This window comes from Odocoileus virginianus, chromosome 26, assembly GCF_023699985.2.
Source record: "Odocoileus virginianus isolate 20LAN1187 ecotype Illinois chromosome 26, Ovbor_1.2, whole genome shotgun sequence".
NCBI classification, from domain to species: Eukaryota; Metazoa; Chordata; class Mammalia; order Artiodactyla; family Cervidae; genus Odocoileus; species Odocoileus virginianus.
In genome coordinates, this window is record NC_069699.1 from 15,460,456 (window position 1) to 15,481,588 (window position 21,133).

Consider the following 21,133-nt stretch of genomic DNA (forward strand, 5'->3'; position numbering starts at 1 on the left):
GTGTAACTCAAAGAACCTCTATTCACTTTTTCTGAGCCGAAGCTTTCTCCTGCGTAAACTAATAATGATAATACTTACCTTGCAATATTGTGATGGAGTGAGATGGAGAAATGGATGTGAAAACCCTGGCTCTGAGCAGGGACAGATCTTTACAGCAATCAGAGAGGGCGACCGAAAGGAGGAGGCATGAGCCTAGATTTGGAAAGGTTTGACAAGGCCTGGATACGGTTTGATTCTAGGCTGTCTTTTTCTAAAATTCAACAGGCATTCATTTAGTAAGTGTACAGTACAAAACCCGCCTGTGAGCTTTTTAACCACACAGGTGCGCACAGATGTGTCGCCTGAGCCTGGCGCTTGAGCAATAAGAGTATCTTTGGCTGCGCTCCGCCCACGTACTGCAACTCCCAGCATGCTCTGCAAACGCGTCGGGCGCGTCGCGGACTGATGACGTAGCTCTGTAGCGCGGGGAATTTCGAGTGGCCGAGGATCGCGGGAGACCAGTGGGTCGTGGACCCCCCTCGTTTCTTTAGAGGAGACCATGGATTCCCTGGTCGAGTCCCGGTGGCCTCCGGCCTTGGCAGTCATGAAGGTGAGTGCCTTGGGGAGTTCAGGGCCGTCTGGGCGACCGCAGGAGGCCAGCCCCACCTTGAGGAGGAGAAAGAACCGTGCGCCAGCGGCAAGCTGGGCCAGGGTACCCGGCTCTGCCCCGCTGCTTGCCGGCGCGTGACGCTGGGCCTCAGTTTCCTCCTCTGGCAAGTGCCGAGAACAAGCCTCGGTCACTGATAGTGAGCCGAGATTGGCCGTCGTATGGAACGGGATATTCTGCGGTTCAGCCACAACAAACAATGATCTTGAGAGAAACATTACTCCAAACAGTGGAAATGACAGTGACACCTAATCTTTTCTTAGGGCTCACTGCGTGTCAGGCATTATGTAAACTCTCCGAGTACTTTAGTGGAGAATCTCCCACAGTGACACCGGACAGAGTTTGGGTGGATTTTGCATCAAAAAACATTTATTTAATCATCTAGCAAAGCAGGTAGTCTCCTTTACATTTTCTTTCATTTCTTTTAATTACGCTCAAGAAGCCTAGTGCTAATTTGCATTAAGTCCTCCCTAACTGTGTTCTAACTCTTAACTCTTGTGCACCTCTCTCAGACAAATCTGGGTTCTCGTTTAGACTAGCCTTTCATTTTATTGAAGTCTGTTACTATTAAATAACACTGATTTTTGCTCCATGGACAGTAGTGGTGAGTCCTGGATTCCTACAGTGTTTGATCAAGAGCGGATACACTGTGCTGTACTAGCTAAGAATCAGTTGCCTGGTTTTTATCCTTGTTCTGTGATTATTTCAGTGTGTGACTGAGTAGGATCACGTTCTCCTTCTGTTGCCCCGTTTTGTTAACTAGGAATTACGCTGTCTGCCCCACTCACTCATAAGATGACTTTGAGGATTAAGTGAAGGGACTTGGAAGAGGTTAATATCTGCTGTCATCGGTGTCATCTGAAGTGCTTGGTGACTTGAGATCTCCCCATAGTGAAAAGCTGACATCGTGGAAGGATTTTGGAAAGCTGTGGTTCTGCATTTGTGGTGGCCTTGGCACCAATGTAAAGTGGAGAAGAGCATTTATTGAGTTCCAGTGTTCTGTGTTAGTCTCTGCCTCCTATTTAACTGTGTGACCTTGATTCAGTTACTTAACTTCGCTGAGCCTGGATTTCTTCAACTATAAACTGAAGACAGAAATAGTTCATATAGTTGGTTAAATGAGTTGATGTGTGTGGGTGGGGATCCTGTTTGGTTTATTCATGGTGCCTAACACAATGCCTGGCACATAGCAGGTGCTCAAAAATTATTTGCTTATCGATTAAAGGTTTTTTTGTTGTTTAGTTGCTAATTCGTATCCGACTCTTTTGTGACTCCATGAGCTGTAGCCAGTCAGGCTCCTCTGTCCATGGGATTTCCCAGGCAAGAATACTGGAGTGGGTTGTTATTTCCTCCTCCAGGGGATTGTCCCAACCCAGGGATTGAGCCCGCGCCTCCTACACTGGCAGGCGGATTCTTTTACCACTGAGCCATCTGGAAAGACCATCTGGAAGGTAGTAAGCATTAAATTAATATATGTTTATTATTACTATCAACACATAGTGTGTTATTTCTCCCCCTGCTTTTTATTTGTTGTCATAAAGATTATAAATTGAATCAGGGAAGTGAAAGCTCTGTAACTTGTAAAGCTACCTGCTTTGTAGATTTAAGCCTATTTTATGTATTCCCACAAACTTCCACAATGTCCTTTAGTGGCGGGTTCCATGTCTCTGGGTTGGCTGTCGCATGACAGCCTGAGTGTAGGATTCAACACCAGAGTGTTCAGTGGTGTAACGGACTGAGCCCGTATTAGAATCATGGAATCTGAAGGTTGAAAAGGCAGCCCCCACCAGTATTCTAATTCCTTTTACAGTGTGTCCACCCATTTCTCTTCTGGTGTTTGCTTGAACTCCTCCAGGGACAAAGAATTAGCCTTTTCCAGAAGTAGCTCTATTTGGAGTTCTTTCTTATAATGAATAGAACTCAGACCCCCAAATCCATAATGCCTAACTGAGGATCCATGGAAAAGTTTTGGTGTTTGGAATTACTGATATATTGTTATGTATGTTTTTTAAGAAGATAATTCGTAATTTTCATTTATTTTTCAAAGGGATCTGTGATCCATAAAACTTAAGAACCATTGCTTGAATGATTCAGTCTTCTCACCTGTTCTGTACTTTCCCCTTCTACTTTCTGTAAGTTGAGGAAATCTTAGGGCATCCACTGAACTGGACGTTTGTACAGGAATGTTACAGCTCATCAGATGCAGTGTCACCTTCCACGGATCTTGCTCAGCACATCTGGCAGAACCAGTCCTCTAGGAGAGGATGGCAATCGTGAAAGAAGCAAATAGACCAGGTGCCAGGTCTTTGGCTTCTGATCCTGCCTCTGCTCTTCATTGATTTTCAGCACAGTCCTCTAGCTTTTTGCATCAGGGGTAGGTTACCACTCAAAATAATTGTAGATTTGGGCATTTGAATGTTTATTTCCCTGGTTTTACTGTACCAGAAATTTGTTTTTGACAGATTATAGGTGGATGTTTGTAGATAGAAAAAATTAAGATTTAGAGTAGGATAAAGGAGAAAATGAAAGTTATGTAGCATCCTACTATCCAGAGAGAACTGATGTTTAATGTTTTCTTATTGTCCTTCAGTTTTTCTCATGTCTGCTTATGCACACACATACCCACAGTGTGTATCTGTATTTAAAATTTGGAATCACCATGGAGTCGACTTCTTGGATTTGACTCCATTTGTAATCTCTATAGGCTTCATCTGTAAAATTGGCATACGAATGCTACAGACCTCCTAAGAAAATTAAACTACATAGTTCTGTTGTTATTGTTGTAGATTTGTTCTCTGATTAATCTTTTTGTCAGTACTTTTAAATTTGGGCTTTCCAGGTGGTAAAGAATCCACCTGCTAAGCAGGAGAAGAGGGTTCGATCCTTGGGTCGGGAAGATCCCTTGGAGAAGGAAATGGCAAGCCACTCCAGTATTCTTTTTTTTTTTTTTAACTCCAGTATTCTTGTCTGGGAAATCCCATGGACAGAGGAGCCTGGCGGGCTACAGTTCATGGAGTCACAAAGAAATGGATATGAATTAGCAACTAACAACAACTTTTAAATTGAGGTCAGACACTCACATGTTTCAAAAAGTATGTGAAATAGCAACTTGCCTGGTGGTGGAGCAGTTGAGACTTCACCATGTAGTGCCTTGCGGAAAGGCCTGGACTGACGGGCGGCAGGGAAGCCGGAAGTTTAGTCCTGGTGGACCGACGTGCACTCTGCAGTAGCCTGCTCTAGATACACGTTTACTCGTTTGTGAAACAAGTGTCTTAGTTGGATACTGTCTGATGTTTGTCTGTAGTATTCCTTGATTTGGGGACCTTTCACCCAGCAGTGACTGTAGGCCAGGGAGTGGGGTCTGAAGAGGAGAAGGCTGGGATAGAAGCTGGAAACACGTGGCAAGTGGAACAATAGAGTAGGCCTCTTTTTTGTGAAGGGCTGGCAATATGGAGTGGAAATCTGAATAAGTCATATGGGGGAGGTTTTTCTCTACCTTGCAGTTTACGTGGACTTGACTTTTAAATTTATATCTATGACACAGAAGTAGTATTAAATTATTTTTTTTAGGGGATGGAGAAAGAATTCTGTGGCAGATGCTCCAATTGGCAGATGTTCCCATCTTGGTGACTTTCTGATAGGTATATATGCATTTTTGTATTTCAGACAGTAGATGATTTGCTGCGGTGTGGAATTTGCTTTGAATATTTCAACATTGCAATGATGATTCCTCAGTGTTCACATAACTGTAAGTATGCATTGTTTCTCTGAGTTAGAAAGATGTGATTTTTACATAATGTAGTGTTAATTTGACACCAAAGATAAGTACACATATTTATTTACACCTTTACCCCCTCTGTCTTGAGGTTTTTGGAAGGTCTTTCCACTATCCCTCTTGGATACTTTTATGCCTTTTATAACATTTATGGGAATGAAGATTTTGATCACTATATATGGTTATTTGTCCAGCACTTTTTAGATTTTAAGTTTCATAATTTTTGTTTTTGACAGGGTAAGAGATAGGTGGTTCAATCAACTAGTCCTTGGTGTAGAATTGTAAAGTTTAAAAATCCTCGTGGACGAGTTCTCCCACTGAAGACTATTACAGACAGTTTTATCACTTAACTTGCTTTGTGATGGTGGAAAGACTCACATATTGAAATGTGTCTGTACTTCACTTTGTGAGTCCAGTATGTACATACACATTTTTATACTGTAGTTTGACGTATTTAGTACACAGGGGTGCACCTGTCCTTGTTCAGTATCTGGCTGTCAGTTTATGGCTTATCTAGGCTTATGATCTTTCTTATTCTCTATCTTTGAGTTGATTTGTGTTGGAAAGTTAAAAAAAAATTTAGGCTTTAGTGGGTAATAGTAGCTTTGGTGAAAAAGTTTCCATAAAGAAGACATATAGTAGCAACATGGGCATGAGAGATAAGCTAAGGTTGACATAGCTCTTCACTTACTAGGTGGGTGAGTTTGCAAAGGCCCATCATTTCTTCAAATGTGAAATTCTAGAGAGTAGTTTCTGCCTTAGGAGATGGTTGCGAGAGTCAGATGTAGTGAGTTCAAGGTCTGGCACATTATAGGGCCTGAGTAAGTCTTAGTTTCCTTTTAGGGTAGATTCATATTAGGAACCAACAGAAGTTTTGGGGATTGTTTCTAAATCTGTGTTAAAAGCTTCTTGATTAAGATATAATTTACATGTAACGAAAGGCATCCATTTCAAGTGCGCAGTAAAGTGTACAAGTGTCAGTAAGTTTTAACAAATGTTTATACCATATAACAATTATGGTTAAGCTTGAACATTTCTATCACTGGATAGAGTTCTCTCCATGTCAGTCAATATGGCCCCAGGGAATTTACATATGAGTCTGTTTCTAGATTCTCTGTTCTGTTGTTCTTTATGTCTATATCCTTCACACTGTCTTAATTATTGTAGCCTTTTTAGTAAGTCTTCAAGTCAGGTTTTGTCGCTACTCCAACTTTGTTTTTCTTTATCAACATTGTTTTGGTTCTTTTAGGATCTTTGCATTTTGTATGTATTTTCATATAAATTTTAGAATCAGATTGTCAGTTTCTTTCCAAAAAAAAAGCCTGCTGGGATGTTTACTGGGATTGCACTAAATCTAGAGATCAGTTTGAGGACAATTAACATCTTAACAGTGTTGTCTTCAATATATAATCTTTTGCTTCTTATATCTGTGGTACTGCACAACCTCTGTCTTTTGTTGTGCCCAGCTGTCTTTTGTTCCTCATGGCCCCCAGGCACCCATCAGCACTCTTGAGTCAGGCAAAGTAGAAGCAGCCCCTCAGCTTCTGGAGAAGCTGAGATACTGGTCGCATCCTTCTCTCTTCTCTTGCTCGCCAAAGGGGAAGCTGCTGAGCTGTACGTACCTCCATCTGTACTGCGGGTCCTCTGGAGCAGTGGCCCTGCTCTTCTCTGTTCTCATTAGTCTCCCAGCTTCTAGAGTAAGTCTGTTCAGTGCTATGGGTTGGGTGAGATAGAAACAAATCTCTTAGGTAGCCTGCTGAAAAGTGGGAATGTTGGATGCATGTTCTTCCCTAAAGAGAAGCTAAGAGGTGGGCATTCCTCCTGTTTACTCCCAGGGGAGGAGTAATGGTGAATGATTGGGTCCTCATCCAAACCTTTGTTCTCAGTGACTCCAACCTGATTCCTTTTCTTATCAGTGCTTTGATTCAGGCATGCTGCCCCAGGCATGTTCAGTTCCTGGGGCAGCCCCATGAGAAGTCTGAACTTTTCATCTGTGATTGAGTCTTCTGTCTCTCCTTCCCCTGGGGAAAGCTGGGAGTTATGAGTCTCTCTCTGATTATGTGGTGCTGAGCCAGGGATAGGAACTCTGGCAAGTGAGGGCCACATATTTCCTACCAGCTTTGATGTGGCTGATTTTGTGCTTGTCTTGGGGTATGTGAGCATCTGAACTGGTATCCGTATTTCTCACAAAGGAAGTTGGTTCGTGTCTTGTTGATTTGTGTTACCGTGGGGAAAGCCCCGGCTGGCTTCCTGTTCTGCCATCTTTCTGACATCACCCACTCACTCTGGCTAATCTACTGTCATACTAAGGTATGGTGTGCCCTGGGGTGTCTACTCAATGCCCAAGTGTTTAGTAAGGTTTCTCCAAACTGGATGCTGGAAATTTTATGAACTCTTGGCCCTTTGTTACCACTCCAGTTTTGGTTCTTTCCCTGGAAGTTGATCTTTATCTGGCCTCATGGATCCCTGTATATGTGCAGATTTAAGTTCAGTCATAGAATTGAGTAGATACGTATGCATGTTTCTGGAGGTCTTCACATATGTGGAGCTTCTTTCTTTTTGGTACTCTGCTGTGTGAATTATAGCTGTGTGGATTGCCCTGAACTCTGATCTTTGTTTTCTCAACTAGCAAGACTGATGGGCCTTTGGCTTTCCTTCCTGTGCTATGGTCAAGAAATTGCACATGGGCAGGTATCTTGGGCTGTGGTAGAACTTCTCTCATTTCTATAGTTGTGCAAAGTCTGAAAATAGAGAGCTTTTTTCATATTTCCCCTCAGTGTTTTAGTTGTTTGTAGGAGAGTAACTTTGAATATTGGTTACTTTCTGTTGGACAAACATGGAAGTCTACTCTGTAGATTTTAATTATGTCATTTTAGGGAAGAAAGATGACTTTTTAAATTAATTTCGTGAACCCTACTTAGCTGAAAAATTGGTCTTTACTTCCATTCTCTTTTTTTCTTGTTTCTTTGTCACATACAATTATCACTGATGTCATTGTTCATCTAAGAAATCGGTGGAGAGTACTTCCAGTAATGATAATTTATTTTACGAGTAGTTATTTTTCATATCCTACCTGTCATGATTCAGTACACTTTTCTACTAATCACCCATTGTCACAGGTTCCCTCAAGACTAAAAGTTGCTCTGGGTCTATAATTGCGTCAATGACACAAAAGCCCCCAGAGCTTAGTAGGAGCGAGAATTAGCTGTCATATTCTGCTGTCATCCTGGATTGACTGGAATTAGTGACCCAGAATCCTAGCCACTTTGCTCGTCCTTAAACATGTCAGGATTTTTCTTTTTACATTCCTTTATTCTGTTTTCCTATGTTTAGATTTTTCAGTATGGGTAACAAACACTACATTTGCATATCTGCTGCTATTAAGGTTTGAGTGAGGTGCAGTGGCAGAATGTGAGGCAATTAAATTGATCCAAATTCATGTTGTTAAAGACTACTTTTGTGGGGAGAGGGCCTGAGCTTACTCCCATCCATGAAACACCATTAAGTGAGAAATGTTCTCACTAATAGATTGATCTGCCAGTTTGCTTTGCATTTGTGCAGTTTTTCTGCCTAGATAGTGGGAGATGCTCAAGTATTTACTGCTCGATGAAATTATTGGTTTTTAGGTACTATTAAATTACCACTATTTTAGAGATGAACCAGAAGTCATTTTTCTTTTCCTTTTGTGAATTTTGACCACTAAATTAATTGAGGCTTATACTGGAATAAAAAGTAATTTAATTTTACTAAAAAAAAAAGAAATGTGAAGTGTTCCATTTATTGACATTTGCTCAACTAAGAGGCAGTGTAATATTCTTTCAGACAAATAATCAGACAAATAATCAGTGTTATTCTTCTTTTTCATTCTTATGAGGCAGCATTGTGAAACAAGACAGGGAAGAAGAGAGAGTTATTATATATGGAAAGAACATGCAGTTATGCAGAACCGCACTTACAGAAATGCTGGAGTGCTGGTCGATAGTTGAAAGGAGGTTATTCTCTTATTAGCTGACTGGTCACTAAACACTGGAATTGGAGGCAGAGGCCAGCTTTCCTCAGCTTTGAAAGGATCTCCTAATTCCTTTCAAACTTGGAACTGGATTTTCTCTTTTTTAATTGGATACTTCAGAATTATTTTTGAGATGGTTTATTTTCTCATAAAATCCTTAAGATCACATGCCAAAAGGTTTGGTTTAAGTTTTAGCAACTTGATTTTTACTGTCAGGATGCTACGCTCTTCTGATACATAAAAGCCGGTAGATGGCTGTATCCTGTTGGAGATGAGAAATACCTCCTTCCCTGGGCTTGCTTGTTTCTATGAAGCTACCCTTTATTTCTTTGTTTTACTCTTCCTTCCCCCACCCTATACACATGGCTCATAGTTGAGCTTTGTGGGTGGAAAAACAGACTTCACAGGTGATTTAAATAAAGCCACGTAGGAATACATGGTTCGAAGGTCTTCGCTGCTCTACTTTGAAATATGGTTGCTCGCTGGAGAATAAATTATGCTGGTCTGCAGTTCACCAGCACATATTTGGTAGTTGACTGGGAAATTGAAAGTAAGCCAAGGGCTTGATCTGCTTTGGACTAGTGTCTTGTCTCCATATTTCAGAAGAAAACACAGATCAGGTTATGCAGAAGAGGAAGCAGTGGGCTCATTTTACATACCCTAGTAGTGTGGAGGTACTGATTAGATACTTATTGATACTATATAGGTATATATAATAAGTATGTGTTATAAGCAGATTATAATATTTTAAATAATTAGTCAGAAGTGTGTTAAAAGCATGGACTCTGGTACTTCCCTTTGCCACCTATTAACTCCATGATCACAGGCAAGTTGACTAAACTCTATGCTGTGTTTTCCTTCTCATAAAATGGGATTCAGAGCTGCTGTAAGGATTGAAAGTGTTCATACATCTACCATGCTTAAAACAGAGCACGCAGTAAGTGCACAATATTATGTTAATGAAATTGCCAATATTTGTCTCTTTTTTTTTGACTTACCATAAAGTTTCTTATGGTTTAACTTAGTAACAAAAACATATTAATTAAAAAAAATAATTGTTATTCAATCAGAATCACATATTATGGATATGATTTATTGGTCACAGTTCATTGGTTCAGTAGGACTGGGGGTAGAGTCTGTTAGACCACTTCACTAAGGTGTGTGTGTGTTAGTCACTCAGTCATGCCTGACTCTTTGCAACTCCATGGACTGTAGCCCGCCAGGCTCCTCTGTCCATGGGATTTTCGAGGCAAGAATACTGGAGTGGGTTGCATTCCCTTCTCCAGGGGATCTTCCCGACCCAGGGATTGAACCTGGGTGTCCTGCATTGCAGGCAAATTCTTTACTGTCTGAGCCACTGTGGATCCCCTTCACTAAAGTGAATTTGTGCTAATAGCACATTAGCTACTAGTACAGCACCATTCTGTTTGTCAGATTTGGGGAGACCATTTTACACTGCCTTGGGTGTGCAGAATTTAGTTCATGCCAATTTCTACTTATTGTTAAACCTTAGTACATTGTCCTTAATGCACTGAATTATATGTAATTGCCTCACTGCTTTCCTTGAGGTCAAGAACCTTTCCTTATAACAGCGCTTGCTACAAAAATATTTGTTAAATGCAGGATGAAGGACGTTATTTACAGAGTTAGGATGTAGAAATCCCTAATTTGTTAATCTGGTATATATTATTTCCTAACACACGTATAGATCTTGTTTCAAAATTTATATTTTAGAATGCTTGGCAGTGGAGATATCTGACGTGTTTATATAAAACTATCCTAGTTCTTACTTTATGTTTCCTTCATTTTACAGATGGAAGATACAGAGAAAGATACATATTGCTTATAGAGTTGTGATGTGCTAGGGACTCAGGATTACTATTATTTGATATGTATCGCTTTCTTAAGAATGCTACTAAATCATATTTGCAACTTTGTATAGTTAGAGTCCATGTACTAGAATTTTAAGATTATAATGATAGACCTTAGATGGTGGAAATATTCTAGGGCTTAAAATAACTTGTTAGAAGTTAGGTTCCAATATTATTATACAACTTAACTATTTGACTATGTTGCATTTGATTTTTTTGCAGACTGTTCTCTTTGTATAAGAAAATTTCTGTCCTATAAAACACAATGTCCAACTTGTTGTGTGGTGAGTTTTTTTCTTTTCCTTTTTTCCTTTAAAGCTAACTAATTGGTGCAGATATTTCTGCTTTATGTATACACATACGCCTTGGGAAGATGCATGATTATTGAATTAAGCTATTTCAAAAACATTTTCAGAAAAGACTTCTAAAATACATATATGGAGAACTGGGCTTTGTTCAACTGTTTGTTAAGATTTCTGATTACCTAAATGTTTTTTAGAAAGGAAAAGCTAGTGTTAAGATCAAGGATATAGCACACTTTAAATCTTATGCACTATGTTTTTTATGACTCCTCATTTTTTAAAATTTCTCAACTTGGGTAGAAAATCTGATGGAAAGATCATTTATTTGCAAAAGATTGATATTTTAGTATTTGTGCAGCAGGCAAAGATTCAGTTTAACTGGCCCTTTACCTCTTGCCCAAATCAGACCTTCAGGGAGAACACCAAAAAATTTGTTTTAAGTTTTCGAAATATTTCATGTAGTTGAAATAGGTGAAAAGGTAGGTAAAAAGGGAAAGGAAATGGAGGAAGTAAAGAAAGAAAAAGAAGTGGTAGGATCTGGTGGAAAGGACACTGGGGCTAGTTAAAGGGTTTCGGTTCTAGTTTGGGAGGTTGTTGGTGTCAGGATGTCATTGAATTCACTCTGCTTTCAAGTCTAAGCTCTACAACAACTAGGGACGCTGCTGTCCTCAAGGTGGTATCATCACAGAGATTAACTGTATGCAAAATGTTCATGCTGTTCATTCTTCATGCTATTCATTCTTCATGCTAAATAACTACCAGGTTTATTGTTTTCCTCTTGCATTCCTGAACACCGGTCTTGTTTTTAAAGTTGCTTTGAGCATCTCAGGCTCCTCCCGCATTACTGCGTAAAAGAGCATCTCTGTTCTTTGAAGGAGAAATTTTGAGGGAAACTGTGCTGCCATTTTGAAGGATTCTTGCTCATATTAGGTTTTATTTTAGACTGTACAAAGGGCATATGTTTTTACCAGATGCTTTGGAGAGTTTTGAATCAGACTTCCAGTCAGCAGATAGTGATTCACTGTTTTAAAATTCCATATTAGTATGAGATAAATGAACTTTATTTTGAGGCTTTCCTGGAAGACTTAGTGGGATGGGGAGTCTCAGGAGGATGGGGCACACATTTTCAAAAATGAGATTATGACAAGTTAATTATTGTTGCTGACCTTTTCCCATCTGTTGTTTTTCTTTTCTAGACAGTCACAGAGCCGGACCTGAAAAATAACCGTGTTTTAGATGAACTGGTAAAAAGCTTGAATTTTGCACGGTATGATTTAATTTTGTGACTAATCCCTAACTGTTTTTGCCTTTGATATGTGTTCCCCCCTTTACTCTGAACTTTTGAGAGTTAGGGAATGCAGTGTTGCATATTTGGGGTAAAAGAAAGGATGCGACCACAGGCGTTAATCACATGTGAACAATCTGATCGTAATAAGAGTCTTTTTCTTCACTTAACAGAAAATCTCCTGTATGAAAAACAAGTTAGAATGTAAATTTGGGAACTTACTTTTGAATAGTTGAGAAATACTTCAGCTTCATCTTTTGTTTTTCCTGCCCAGCATTAGCATCAGCCATGTTCCCAAGGAGCCCTGGTTCCTTTCATTGGGGAATGGTATTTAGAAATCAGGATCTGGAGCTGGGTATGCTCATTATTATTGGGGTGTCATTGCTTCTAAACCCTCTCAGTGGACAGAACTGTGTTGCACACGCATGTGCATGTATACACACACATGTATTACGGTTTCTGTGTCTGTTATATATTAATCCACTCATTCTTACTCTGATTTGCTCAGCATGTATAAAATGATATGTAACGTGAAATATGTAATTCCTGGTGCTTTATGACGTGTAGTTTTACTTCTTAACTGTCAAGTGTGTGATGGTATTAAGTGAGTGAGCAGTCACCCAGAGGGATTTAAAAAGATATGTTCTATCAGACAATATGTTGACTTATTTTTAGTTTTAATCATGCAAGCCAAGCAAGAATTTTTAGTAGGAATGTACTGTGTTTAGTTAATGGCTAGGTGGCTACATACTTAAGTGCAGCGACTTCCAAACTTGTTGGAATATTCTTAGAAGTACATTACATTGCTCCCAAAATTGTAAAGAAATTTCTTCCAATAGAATTGCAAGTTTATTCACTGGTTTGCATGCTAAAGGTGATCAGATTTACTCCTTTGAACTTGCCTAATGTGGCATTCTAGAAATTGGTTGGTTATTACCTTAAGCAAAGTCATGAGAAGGTGGTATACTTTCCTAGATTAAGACACTCTGAGAGTCTCTGATGCTCATAATTAAAGTGATAGCTTTTCTCCTTTTTATTTATTTATCTTAAGCTGTGCTGGGTCTTCGTTGCTGCACAGGCTTTCTCTACTTGTGATGAGTGGGGGCTACTCTCTGGGTGCAGTGCGTGGGCTTCTCATTGTGATGGCTTCTCTCATTGTGGAGCACTGGCTCCTTGGGTGCACAGTCTTCAGCATTTGTGGCACAGGAGCTTAATAATTGCAGTTCCGGGACTCTCGAGCACAGGTTTACTAGTGTGGTGCATGGGCTTAGTTGCTCCACAGCATGTGGGATATTCCTGGACCAAGAACTGAACTCATGTCTCCTGCGTTGGCAGTCAGATTCTTTGAAATAAGAAAAGCAGGACTTCCTGGATGGCTCAGTTAGATTTTGAAGTCCATGAGAAAAGATGGAGCTGTATATTTAGAAAGGAACTGATTGGGGATTAAGAAAAAAAAGGAACTGATGGACTCTTTGCTTTTCTCTGATATGGTAAAACTGTATCTCATGGCTGCTTTTTTTCCTCAGAACAGCATCTGTTGAAGAGAAGTTATCGGTATCTTTGGGTTCATAGATCCTTTGGTAACTTAAAGGGAAGCCTTGGAATGATTGCAGTCTCTTCTCTCCCCCTCGAAGAAACAGGGTATTTAAGTATTATATATAAGTATAAAGAATTATAGTGGGTTTGGTGAGGTAGGAAGCCTTGTCTGTAGATTTGGGATGGATTTTATAATTTGCTTCTCTGTCTGCCTTGGAATTGCCTCATGGTGAACATTTCTTGGATATTTGTCATATCTAAAGTGCTGTGGTACTTCATTTGCAAAATTAATAGAGATAAAATTCAAGCGATTCAGTTTCATTACTTTTTTGAAATCTGGGTTAAGATCAGTGAGGGAGGAAGTTTAATTTTATGAATAAAATAAGATATTTATAGTTTGTTAATTTTATTTCTTCCTATCTTTCCCATCTGTCATTGCCATTTTATGATACTATGATTTTTTAAAATGTAATCTTCTAAACCAAATACCAAAAGAGTATTGGAAATAATTCCAGAGGTTTTTGGGAACAGGGCTGACGTGCAGATCTTATATTTTCTTCTTTCAACTTTTATTTTCAAGGAACAAGTTTGTCCCCCCCCCCCCCACTCAGTTTTATTTAAAATAATGTTCTTAAGAAACTATTGTGTTTATATATAACATTTATGATATATTTATTAGATTTTTAAATACAGATTTAGAATGTATTTATTTGGAAATTTATTTAGAATGTTGTTGTCTAAGTGGAACTTTATTCTTGACCTAAGTAAGAAAATGTTGTTTTTGTATTTTTGCATAGCAGCCAGTTTGCATGTGTATTATAATTTTTACAACTTCAGCATGTAGAGCATCATTTATTGCTTTGGTTTATACATTGATGAGGTATGAATTTTTCTCCAGGTGCTTATTTCAAGTTTAAAAAATTTAAACAAAGAGGATGTAGAATATAATTTCACCTTCCCTTATAGCATAGTTTAAAGCAGACTGGGTTTGGGTTCAGGCAAAACTAGGTTTCCATCTTGACCCTACTTGATTTCTTTTTTAAATTTAATTTTATTTGTAACTGGAGGATAATTACAATATTGTGATGGTTGCTGCTGTACATCAGCACAGACTTCAGACCCTACTAGTTTTGATATGAGTGTGATCAAGATATTAATCCTTTTTAGCTTCTTTTCCACATTGAAAGATGGGAATAATATTGTGGACATGGATAAGGATTAGACATGAAGAGATATATTAAAAGATACCCAGAATAGTACTGTATCTGGAACAGAGGAACCTAAGAAAATGTTCCTATCATTACTACCCTATATATTTTATGTATTTATGTTGTATTGCTCTGATACATGTATGTGCATGCCCTGTGGAGCTGATGAGAACTTATGCTTGGTGGGCCTCTGCCTGTTTAACCAAATGGTCCCAGGTTGCATGTCCTGGGTTATAACAAGTATTTGCAGGTACTTTGACTAGTTACCAAAGTTCATGGACTTGATTGCATGGGTTTTATGACTGCCCATGTTTACCCAGAGACCTGTTTTCACTTTTGATTCTTAACCACATTTTGAAAAGGTGAAGTTATTGTATAGTTAACTAATGGGCAAGATTTTCCTATATTTTATTGAGTCACAATTATTTTGAAAGTCCAGTTCATCCAGTTTGAATGTCTGTGATGAATGCTGTGAGGTGTTGTAATGCCAACTCAGTTTAATATATAGGAGTGATGGAAATTGAAGGAAAGATTAGCAATTCAACTTTAAGTGTCAGTTTTGCAATTAATATTTTCACACAGCTCATTTTTAAGTTATGTAAGTTGCCATAAACAGTCTCATGGTTATAAATACCAATTATTACCTTCATGGCTTCCAGATTTATGGCTGGAAGCAATGAATGGCTTCTCAGCTAGATTTGTTTCCAAGATATCAGCCTCATGTATCCAACTGCTTGTCTCACTCACCTCTGCTTGGACCTCTTAAAACCAAAACTAAACTCTGGTTCCCTCTGCTGCACCCCCAAACCCCACTCCCAATCTGCTGCTCTGCAGTCTCCCTTCACTTAGTAAGTGGCAGCTCCCTTCTTTTGCTCAGGCCAAAACCCTTAAAGGCATTTTTGCCCCCCCTCTTTCACACTCACTCTGTTGTTCCATCAGTAAATCCCATTGGCTTTGTCTTTGCTGTCCCTGCGGAATCTGACAAGGGCAGCAACCTAAGTGATCCTTGAAGATAAAAAGTAGGTCATACTGCATGTTGTTCAGAGGTGGTTTCCTGTCTCACTGGAGTGAAACCCGTTTGTCTCTGTGGGAGTCCTCCCAGCCCTGGGCAGGCTCCCTGACTTATTCACCGCTGCTTCCCCTTGGGTCATTCTGCTCCAGTCACAGTGACCTCTCTCTGCTTCTCAAAGTGCTAACCACACACTGATCTTAGAGACTTTGTACTTACAAAGTGAAACAGTGTTTCCCTAGATGTTCACATCCTTTAATTCTCCACTTTCTTTGGACTCTGTTTTTCATAGGCATCTTCTCAGTGAGATCTGGGACCATCCTGTAGAGTTTCGCCCCCTCCTCATTGTTCGCTTCCCCCCCCCCCCCCCCCCCCCACAGTACTTTTTACCTATGTTGAGAGTGTCTCTTCTCTGTTCCTTTACCATAGTGTAAGATTCATAAGGATAGAAACTGTTCTGTTCTCTGTGATATTTCCCCTGCTGAAATTAGCAGGAACATGGAAAAATTAATGAATATTGATTTTAACATGAGGTGTAACATTATTATTGCCATGGTGCAACTCTCTGCCACGTTCTTTTTTGGCATGTGTTGAAGTAAGAGAGCAAATTGGAAGAGTAAGATGCATCTGGATTGTGAATAAAAATAAAAAGGAGTTCTCTCTAGGATAGACACTTTGCTGAAAGGTGTACCCTTGTAGTAGCTTGGAAGTGATTTATCAATGACAGTTTTATCCAGCAGTTGAATAGTGTGCCTTTTACTTTGTTATAATGAGATGAAAGCTTTTCTGAGAACCTTCTTTGAACCAAACCCAGATCCTAGAAGAGAAAGACTTGTAACGATTGCAGTTCTTTATTTTTACTTTATTTCTGTTTCCTCACAAAGATGTATTTTCTTTGTAGGAAAGTTTTTAATTACATCTGAATCTCTTTAATATATAATACTACTCTTCAAGTTTCTGTTTTTCCTTTGTTGGCTTTGATGAGTAGTCTTTTTGAAAGAATTTGTCCATTTCATCTAAAATTATAACTTTATTGGTATAAAGTATCTATAATATCCTCTTATTATCTTTGAATTTCTGTGAGGATTTTAGTGATATCTCCTTTTAACTCTGTGTTTTGTATTTTCACTCATCTTTCTTGCTTGTTCTTGGTAGGGCTTTCCTGATTTTGTTCATTTTTTCACAGAACCAGCTCTTGGCTTTACTAATTTTCTTTTGTATGTTTACTTTTTCACTAGTATCTGTTATTACTATCTTCTTTGGGTGTAATTTGCTGTTAATTTCCTAACCTTTTATATTGGAAATTTAGGACATTGATTTTCAGTTTTTCTATTAACTTATAAATTGTTCACTAATGAACTGTTTTGGTGAACCCCAAAGCTGTTGTTCAATTCAGAATATTTTCTGATCTTCATTGTTGTTTGACTTAGGGAATTATTTAGAAGTGTGGTGCTTCATTTCTTAACATTTGGAGATTTTGTAGTTATTTTTCCGTTATTGAGTTTCATGTGAATTCACAGTGGTCATAGAAGATATACTGAATTATTTCCTTCCTTGTCAATTTCTTGAGACATTTCCTACTTTTGGCCCAGAACATGGTCTGTGCTAATGAATATGCCATGTATACTTGAAAATATTGTATATTCTCCATTGGTGAGATGCAGTGTTTTTAATTTGTTAATTGTATCAATTTGGTTAATTGGATTGGTTCAGATCTTCTGTATTCTTACTGATTCTTATCTGCTTTGTTAGAGTGGTATGTTTAAATGCATATTCACTTTTATTTAAACCAATTTTGGTGAACTGGCTATATCTCTTTTTAGTTCTGTCAATTTTTGCTTTATACATTTGAAACTATGCTATGAAATGAATAAAGTTTATGATTTTATGGCTTCTAATTAAATTTATGATTTTTTCAAAGTGAGATGCACCTCTTTCTCAATGCTTTTGCCTTAAGATCTGTTTTGTCTGTTGTTAGTGTTGTCACATTGACTTTCTTTTGGTTTGTATTTATTTACGTGGTATGTCTTTTCTCATCCTTTTTCCCCTAATCTTTCTGCATCTTAATATGGTTTCTTTTAAATAGTATAATAGTTGCATTTTATTTTATTTTTTAATCTAGTCTGACAAGTTTTGTCCTTCAGTTAGAGTATGTATCATTGTATTTAATTGGTTAGAATAATATTTTTGCATTATTTAATTCCTCTTTTTTACTGTTTTGAGTTATTTTACTTCCGTATATGTTATAAATTCCCTAAGACATTGCTAGGGATGTCAATACTGTTGTATTTAGCCACATACTTTCTTTTTCTGGGGTTGATGATTCTTGTTGACACTTTATATGCTTCTATCTATAATCATTTTCTCTACCCTCAAGAACAGTTGTTACAGTATTTCTTGTCTGCTGATAAGGAATTCTTATAGTTTTTGTTTGCTTGAGAGTGTATTTTGCTTTCATTCTGGAAGAATATTTTCAATAGGAATAGGATTCAGTTTGTTTTTTTACCTGTACTTTTAAGATGTCATTCTGTTATCTTCTTTCTTCTATAGTCTTTGCTGACAAGTCAGTGATATTTCTTACTGTTATTTCCTTAGAGCCATTGTTCTTAAGTGGGAGTGATTTTGCTTTCTTTACCTCCTTCTCCAGGAAACATTTGGTAATGTCTGAACATGTTTTGGTTGTCCTAGTCTGAGGTTAGGGGTGTTATGCTGTTGACATTTCTGTAAGGCACAGAACAGTCTCTACAGCAAAATGTTATTCGACTCAGTGTTGGTAATGCCAAGGTTGAGGAACTGTGCCTTAGAGGTAGTATATCTTATTTTTCTCTGGTCGTTTAAAAGATTTTCTCTGTCCATGGCTGATTCATGTCAATGTATGACAAAAACCACTACAATATTGTGAAGTAATTAGCCTCCAACTAATAAAAATAAATGAAAAAAATTTTTTTTCTCTGTATTTTTTTCAGTAGTTTGGTTATGTTTTGCCTAGATTTCATTTCCTTTGTTTATCCTTTGGGGATGGATTTTAATTCCCTCTTAAGTATACGTTATTTTATTTATTTGTCTATTTTTTCTTTTTTCGTTAACATATTGGTCATAGTTCTTTTGAAATTCTTCTAATGCTACTCAGATCACTTCTGGATCTGCTTCTAATGACTTTTTTGTCTCTTGATTAGTGGCTAATGTCTTTTTTGCATGCCTAGTGATTTTTAAATGTGTGTTGAATATTATGAATGAAATGTTATAGAGGCTGTGAATTGTCTTCCTTTGAAAGATGTTGAATTTTGTTCTGACAGGCAGTTAAATTCCTAGGTCCTCACTTATTCCATCAAGGCCTGGTTTGATTTCTGTTAGATTTGCTCTGCTTCACTTTTCTTTTTCTAGAGGAGGATCCTTCTTAAGGTGTAGCCTTTGTGGGGTTTCAGCTGAGTGTCTAGAATCTTTACCAGAGTCTCTCAACTTTGGCCAGGCTCACATTCCAACAGTTTCCCTGCACTGAGCTTTAGACTCTCAGCTTCACGACATCTTCCTGTCCGGTGTTCTGTGACTTTGTCTTACGCTTCTGCAGCCCCGGAGATGACCAGTAATTGAGGAGCATTTCTCAGCAGATTTTTAGGGTGTTTGTGGCTACTCTCTGCTCAGCACCCTGTGCCTCCAGTCCTAGCAGCCTTTGCCCAGAGCTCTAATCTGTTCTCTCTACCCAGAGAGATCACTGGTCCCTGTTTTGACTTTAATACCCCACTCCCAGAGCACGCTTCCATGGGAGATTCTTGTGGAAATGTTGGATCACCTCAAGTTTCCCTTCTGTCTCAGGGATAGTTGCCTTGTGTTGATTATAGATCATGCTTATAAATGGTTTTGTATGTTTTGTTGAGATTTTAAAGTTATTTGTGGTTGGAGAGTAAGTCTCATATAAGCTATTCTCCATGGCCAGAATCTCAGGTCCCTTTGTTATCTTTTATAGACAGATTAACTGCTTTTAAAGTCAGATTTATTGCTTTGTATTTTATTCTAGAAGAAACACTGGTCGCCATTGTGCAGTGAGTTCTGTATTTCACAGAAACAAATGTTAATTGAGAAAACAGCTTATGTCAGTTGTGTATATGTAAGCTGACATCTTTATTATCTGTTGTGTTTCTGTGCTTCAAGGAATCATCTGTTGCAGTTTGCCTTAGAGTCACCACCCACATCTGCTGCTTCCTCCTCTTCAAAGAATCTGGCTATCAAAACACACACCGCTGTAGCCTTCAGACATTCATTAAAACAAGGAAGCAAGTTAATGGAGAATTTCTTGATCAGAGAAACTGGTGGTTCTGCGTCAGAGTTGTTGATAAAAGAGAGTGAAAGCAAATCCAGCCCTCAGAAAAAGCTGAGCTCTCCTGCGAAGACCAGAGGGATACCTTCTGCAGAAAAGTCAGCTCCAGGTTCCTCAGAGGATTGTGTTCCTGAGACACCCTCTACATCAGCCTTGAAACAAGTTACTAAAGGTAGGAAATTAGCTTCACATGTTTTGTTTTCTTAGTGGAAACCTTCTCATCCCACATGACATAATAAATAAGGAGGATTTTTTTCGGGGAAAGGATGGGAAAGTGTAGTCCAGCTCTTACCTCATAACAGCCTTGCATGTGGATGGAGACAGTGCTTCCATATACATTCTCTTTCTCCTCATAAAATAGGAATTCAGGCTGATGGCAGGAAAAACTAAGCATTTTTAGTTAGTTTATGGTTCACATATGGCATAGCTTTTCTGTTTTTCAGCTTTTCTTCCCCCCCTCATCCTTCATATCAGCTCCAGTTTCATATTGAAGAGCTCTTTCTGTCTTATTATATCATCATTTGAATACTTCCAAGCTGTTTTGACTGGCATTTACAGCCTTGGACAGTTTGACTGCTACCCTACCTGTCCATCCTTGTTTCTCATCTCTTCCTCTCAAAAATCCTTCTGCTCTAGCCAAGCTGATCTCCCCTTTATTCCTTGAAAACACTCAGGGATTAAAAACCTATAGCCTGTCACCTGTTTTTATAAACAAGGCCTAACTGGAACACAACCATGCCCATTTGTTTATCTGTCATCTACGGCTGCTTTCATGCTAATAACTTAGTTTGTTGATTGTGATAGAGGCCATCTGGCCCCCAAAGGCCTGAAATCTTTGTTACCTGAGCCTTAACTGAACATGTCTGCTAACCCCATTCCACCTTTCCAGACTCTTATCTAGGTCGAACCAGTCTTCAGTTATGTTATATAGTATCGGTCTCTCACATCACTAAAGCGTGGCAGGACTTGTTTTCTGGACAGTTTGCTTAGCTTTTTGATGACTAGGTCAACTTGTTCAACCTCTTGTTTCCATATCTTATTGCCAGTGAATTTCAGAACACCTTTTAGGCAGAAACTCTATCTTAGACATCTTTGGTATGCCCCACACCACATGTAGTGCAGGGCCATTAGTGGTTACTAAACTTAGGTTGGAATTAGTTCGTTATTACTTGCATGT

At 38.6% G+C, this 21,133-nt stretch overlaps 1 protein-coding gene across 3 annotated transcripts in view; it reads left to right on the forward strand.

The window, feature by feature from the left end:
• The first annotated feature begins 428 nt into the window (after positions 1 to 428).
• The window catches only part of RAD18 (RAD18 E3 ubiquitin protein ligase), a 104,687-nt gene continuing 83,982 nt past the window's right edge, over positions 429 to 21,133 (forward strand). Inside the window, exons 1-5 of one of the 3 annotated variants that reach the window (XM_070455607.1) lie at positions 429 to 589; positions 4,313 to 4,394; positions 10,524 to 10,585; positions 11,800 to 11,870; positions 19,791 to 20,128. In XM_070455607.1, the coding sequence (XP_070311708.1) occupies positions 539 to 589; positions 4,313 to 4,394; positions 10,524 to 10,585; positions 11,800 to 11,870; positions 19,791 to 20,128 (604 nt within the window). In that variant the 5' untranslated portion in view covers positions 429 to 538. Of the gene's footprint in view, positions 590 to 4,312; positions 4,395 to 10,523; positions 10,586 to 11,799; positions 11,871 to 13,437; positions 13,530 to 19,790; positions 20,129 to 21,133 lie in introns of those variants that run through there. The other 2 variants (XM_070455606.1, XM_070455608.1) reach the window with 2 other exon arrangements.